Consider the following 6,483-nt stretch of genomic DNA (forward strand, 5'->3'; position numbering starts at 1 on the left):
GGCCTCGGCCAGCTAGTATACTTATCTAAAGACATCACAGGATCAGACAATAGTGATAGGAGTCGGCAGGCGGAATGGGGCCAATGTGGTGAATATGAACCTGCATGAAGCGAATAGAAGTCTGGGTGAAGTTTCCGAATGGTGCGTGGTTGTGTTTACATATGGTAATTGCACACAATGATGGTTTAATAAAATTTCAACCCTATTTTCGAGTTATAGGTTATGAAATTTGAAATTGGCGCTACTTAAAAGTAGGCGGAGAGAAGTAAATATTTACTTGGGGAGTTTGCGCATAAATACAGAGTTGAGGACTACTTTTATGGCGAACAATTTGCACATTGCAATCATAGGCGGTTATCCATATACTTCTCTTATATATATGGTTTTAGATTGGCAGCGTAGTAAGACCATATATATAAGAGAAGTATACTTCTCTTATATATATGGTTTTAGATTGGCAGCGTAGTAAGACCATATATATAAGAGAAGTATATGGATAACCGCCTATGATTGCAATGTGCAAATTGTTCGCCATAAAAGAGAGCTGCCCTATTCCTTAGTCCTGAACTCTCTGTATTTATGCGCAAACTCCCCAAGTAAATATTTACTTCTCTCCGCCTACTTTTAAGTAGCGCCAATTTCAAATTTCATAACCTATAACTCGAAAAAGGGTTAAAATTTTATTAAACCATTATTGTGTGCAATTACCATATGTAAACACAACCACGCACCATTCGGAAACTTCACCCAGACTTCTATTCGCTTCATGCAGGTTCATATTCACCATATTGGCCCCATTCCACCTGCCGACTCCAATCACTATTGTCTGATCCTGTGATGTCTTTAGATAAGTATACTAGCTCGCCGAGACCCACCCTCCCAAGACCAATCGCCGCCGAAGCGTTTCTTACTTGTTGACTATATCGCTTCGATTCCCCTACTAGCATCTTCACCGATCAGAGACGACAATTTGAATCTTCCCTTTTTTGTGCCCTCAACATTGTTTTCGGTACACAAGGATTCGGGACCTGCAGTCAATGGCCTACTTGAATGATTTCACTGCCAACTCAAATCAGCGCTCACGTGCCACCCAGTGCGTTCTGGTTCAAGGTACTCCGTATCGTTCTGCTTGGAAACTGTAGCATTTTCAGGGAGAACTTTCGAGCTTCCTCAGCGGAGTTTGTTTACGGTTACACCCTTCAACTTCGAAGGCAAACTTTGTAACGATTTAGAAACTTAAATTGCAATTGAAATAATATACCTATCGGGATTATATCTTGAATATAACATGAAATTGGATAAGTTTGCATCAGCTATAATATAAAGTGATACATTACCAATGTTCAAAGAAACACAATTAAATTAAAGACATTTACTGATTTTAAAATAAAATTAACATTGTCGAGTTGGAAATCTTTTAGGTGTTAAGTGACCCCCATATAACTTCGTGCCCCCATCATGCTTGCGTGCATCCAAATCAATGCAGTCATAGCGGTTAAAATGATGAGAACACAACCTTGTTTTTACATCATTGAATTCCGATAGTTCACATGCTTGCAGTCACCGATTCTTGTTGCTTTTTTCACTTGGGAATCTAATAACAAGTATGGCATAAATGAATTGATTGCAGATAATTGCATTGTAACTTACTTGTGCCATGAAACCGAAGAATCCACTTTCCCACATGTACCTGCATTTCTTTATTTCTAAGTAATGAACACACTAAAATTGCCAAACATTAGATATTCCTTTACAATTATTGTGTATCACTTACGTATACTGATTTATATAACTACGAAAGGCTTCTTTACTATTAAAATTAAACAAAAGTTCAATAACTCATAAACAAAACAAACAATTTAACCTCAATCCGTAATGTCAAACTGGAGTAAATGCTTGGTAAATAACACTACATAATAACAGGCAAGCGCATTAGCGCCTAGTTCCCAACTAATGACAGAAGTATATTTCCATCCACTAACGTTGGCGATAGGCGTGTCCACTCGTTTATCCATATACTTCTCTTATATATATGAGTAAGACTGACATTTTGAAGTTCAAACATGGAAGTACCCAACGAAGTACCTACTTGTACTAACTAGTAACTGCCAACTTAAGAGATGAGTTACCAAAAAAAAACGACTATAATCACTGTCTTTGTACAACTGTTTTCAGCCGAAAACAGTTGTACAAAATCATCATTGTGACACCGAAATAGAAAAAAGATATTTTTTAACAAAAATATGTAGTTCAAACAGCAATTAAAACCAAATATTTCGTAGGACAACTCGTTACGTAGGTAAGGATCTTTTTGCAAAGTGTTAACTTCTACAAAGCGTAAGTTGCACTTACTTCTGAGTTTTACATGTAATTTGTAAACATGTAATTTAAGATGTCTGTGTTAAATAATGTAATGTGATTGTATCTAAATATACTTGCAATTTAACAACTGTGTATTCTTTATCTATAGGTATTTGTGATTTAGATCGAATTGGGGAAATTACTTCATGGATTTAGAAGCTGGTCACCAGATGGCGCTACTCTGATTTTGATGCTTTAGTTCACAGTACACCCACCAGGGTCCGCCAAAATACCATACAAATAAAGTCACTAGATATAGAAAGTACCGCAATCATCCGCCATTTTTGGGCAAATTTGCTGCCAACTTAAAAAAATTGACAAATAAAATCTGAATAGCATTTTTTTATAACCTAACTTCATAGTACTGTCATGTTTTATAAAAATATATACAGATATCTCCAAACAGGTGGAACAATCCCTAACATTAAAGTTTCTAGAATCTGGTAACTTCCGCCATTTTTGGGCAAAAATCATGCGTTCTCTCTCTAACACACGAGCCCAATGGATTGCGGTACTTTCTATATTTAGTGACTTTAATACAAACATAGATATATAAATACATAGATACAGCCATACCCCAACATAGTTCAAAAGGACGTACCATCTATTACCATCACTTTCGGCACATTAATTACATATAGCGCTATCCTTTATAGAGGTACCCTGAGCATGGAAGGCAAGATTCGCATTATTTATATATTTATATTTAGTGACTTTAATACAAATTTGTAACATTGCTGTTTCTATTCTGAGAAGGCCGTATTCTGTGCTACGAGCTTTAGCGTTAAATTGTTGATAGCTAATTAATCACTGTAGAAGCGTTCGTCGTCTCACCCACAGACCATCAGTCTACACCATGTCGCCTACATGTATGTTAATTTGAGCAGATAGCCACTCCAACTCATTATTATTTAAAACAAATGCACAAAATTTATTTATGGATGCACCCAACTGTTCAACCACAGAATACGGCCTTTTCAACTAGATCTAAAAACAAATTCACTGCAAACGTGTGAATGGTTATCCGTTTTGCTCTAAGATAAAGTTCCTGTACCTTTATCTAAACCAAAAGTATTGTAACATTCTAAATTTGTACTTGTAAAAAATATTTTTTGAAATTTAATACAAATTTCCTTGCATCTTGCCAGGGCCGCTCGAAAATATTTGGCCCCTAAAACTACTGCAGCCAATTCTTACTGCAGCATCAGTAAAAGGTGTAATACAAACCCTTAAAAAAAGTCAATGTTACTTCTACAGCCAGTTGATTTTGCGATCTGATTTGCATTGCGTGAATACAAGGTTCAAACATTTGTACAATATTCCAGCCCATAGAACTTCAAAATATGAATGGTAGCTACTCAGTAGTGGCGCCCACTTTGCGAATTGCGAAATAAATATATTCAAGGGAGAGACATTAAGAGTAAGAATTTTTTTTAAAATATTTTGAAACCGCAAATGATTGAATTATACCATTGATCAACTTTGACTTAACGATATTATACTTGTAACTATTTCATTATTATTATTTAAGAAAATTGGCAATAGTGAACACTGTAAGTCTGAGTTTATAGTGAAGCGGCCAGCGTCGATGATAGCATCGCGGTTTTAGATCGAGGTTCACCTCCATGAAAACAAACGAAATGAACCTAATGTAGGCGTTTATAGTGAAAACGTGAAGATAGCTTTGCGAAACGCGATGCCGCTAGCGGTGATGATAGAAAAAAAAATGTTTGAATTTGTAAGCCGTTTACATAGTGTTCGGAAAGTATCGGTCGCTTCCGTGCGTTTATTATGCTTACGACGAACAACACGCGTTCCTCTTTCACTTACTTCTGGAGTCTGGATTATGCAGTTTTGTGCGTATGCCCAAATGTCGATATTGACATACCAACATATTGCCGAAATTTATCGGGATGGTTCCTTAACTTTTTGTACAAACGGGCAACTCTCCAATAGTCTCGCGGTCTTTATTGATTGGATGTATTGAACATTTTCGAACGCGATGCGAATGATCGGGAGAGAACAAACTATTAATTATTTCAAATTTTGTGTAACTATTTTCAGTTATAAACTTCATTTCAAGCTTTCCCCGCGACATCTTTGCAGATAATACCCTTCACCTAGAAGTGAGCAGCCACGCTCCACTATAATTTTGCAGCCTCGACGCTATCATCGCTCATGTACCGCTATCCTCGTATTGCTACGCTATCCTCGGCGCTCGCCGCTTCACTATAAACTCGGCCTAAGATATTTGCGAGGATAGCTGTTATTTGGTAGCGTTGCAACATCAAAATAATGGGTTTTTGAGAAGTCAAAAAAAGATCCGACTGCATTTCTTGCCCGAACAGAGGCAGAAATTGTTGAACGCTTTACATACTTCAAAAAACTACATGTACCTAGAACATAAATCTGTCAAAATGTATTTATTTTACATAGAACAACAACAGCCCTCGACATTACTTTCTTGTTTTCTTTCGCAATTTTTTATTCTGGCGTAATTTTTTCTTTTCAGTAATTTTTCTTTGCTTCACAATCTGATCGACACTCCTCAGCTCTGATTTGGCCTTTTTGTTTTTGTTCATATCATTATGTTTTCCCCAACGCGAGCGTTTGTTGTATCTTCCTTGATCATTCAATTGATCATCTTCATTATTGTCTTCATTTTCAGCAGCTTTAGTCTTTTCTTTCCATTCTTCATATCGATAAGTTTTATAAGAAGCAGGAATCCATTTTCCGCCTTCGGTTTTTAGCTTGCCCACTTTCAAGTCCTATTCATGACATGCATGTGTGAAATACAATGCAATTCAAATCAAAATTTATACTTACATTTTTGGCTCCTACCATTTTTTTCTTCTTCCTATCCCAACGCATTTGTTGTTTCGCCCTTTTTATGTCTTCGGTGGTATCGGCTGTCAAATCAAATTGTGCTTGTGATGCTTCCCGTTGGAAATTATTTATTGCCATTCTGTAATAGATAGTATATAATTTTTAATGCAGTGGTAAATATTTAGGCAGACTAACCCATCTTCCGTAAATTTGTCAGGTGCCGAATAGGGGATGTAATATTCATCTTTCTGTTTTTTGGGTTTAATATCATTCAAGTAATCTAACTTTCTCTTTTTGGAAGTAACAATTTCATCAAATACACTTTCAATTTCAGTTTTTGTACTTTCCGGCAGAGCAACCAATTTCGTTTCTGAAACTGATGACTGATTTTCCATATTTTTCTTGTACGCCGTTCTGGCGGATTTGTGAAATGCTCGTGTAGCTTTCATAACCAAATAATCTTGCGATTTTGTTTTACTACAAACCTCAAATACTGTCTACAATGTAATTAAGTAACAATTAGGTTTAGAACATGTATGTACTTGCGAGTAACTTACACCTTGAGGACGATAGTTTTTCATTTGTTGCAAAATATTTTCACGTTCTTCTTGCAAATCATTATTTTGAGCTTTGAAAAATGCGTGAGTGCCACACTTATTCGTTAAGAATTGTTTAGCACGGCGGTTGCTATCCACTGAAGCCACAGGTCTAGTTTGAAGATATTTAGTATACGCTTTATCGGCCGTTTGCTTAATTTGAAGCTAAATAACAATCCGAGTAAGATAAGCAATAAAAGTAAATATAGGTACACTTACTAAATCCGGATTTGTATCATGAAGCATTATAATAGTACCATGCTGTTCTTCTATTAGACTTTGAGGAATGCATCCAATATTGCCTTTAGGATTACTTGAATTTATTATCGACAGAGATTGTCCCAAAAATAAATGCAAATCTAACATATATGGATATTCGTCCGGTGTAATCAATGAATATGCTGTTCCTGTTCTACCTGCTCGAGCACAGCGACCTAAGGAATTGATGTATGTATTAGAAAGTAGACAATTCTGAGCCCCTAGGTAAATAAATTTCCCAAACCAAGCTATCAAAGGGGAAACCAATTTGAAGGTGCAAGAATATTCTTACCTCTCCCACCATTCATTCCAAAATTTCAAATTGCAATCTACTACTTGAAACACATCATTGGTAAGCCTGCCTCATTACTTCTTACCCCCCGTCCTACGGGAGCGATAGAAGCACGCGATGAGAGCGACGCGACCGAAGAGTATTTATCAA

At 36.4% G+C, this 6,483-nt stretch overlaps 1 protein-coding gene across 1 annotated transcript; it reads right to left on the bottom strand.

Annotated features, from left to right (window-relative positions):
- Window positions 1-4,754: 4,754 nt before the first annotated feature.
- LOC116182339 (ATP-dependent RNA helicase DDX54-like) lies at window positions 4,755-6,217 on the bottom strand (the record flags this gene model as incomplete). The annotated part of the gene is given in 5 exon segments (XM_031502869.1): window positions 4,755-5,129; window positions 5,188-5,326; window positions 5,383-5,684; window positions 5,745-5,948; window positions 6,003-6,217. Coding segments are annotated over 5 exon segments (1,172 nt in total), but the record flags the coding sequence as incomplete, so codon positions are not given.
- Window positions 6,218-6,483: the final 266 nt, after the last annotated feature.

The sequence above is a fragment of the Photinus pyralis genome, unplaced genomic scaffold (genome assembly GCF_008802855.1).
Source record: "Photinus pyralis isolate 1611_PpyrPB1 unplaced genomic scaffold, Ppyr1.3 Ppyr1.4_unclustered_Scaffold4811, whole genome shotgun sequence".
NCBI lineage: Eukaryota > Metazoa > Arthropoda > Insecta > Coleoptera > Lampyridae > Photinus > Photinus pyralis.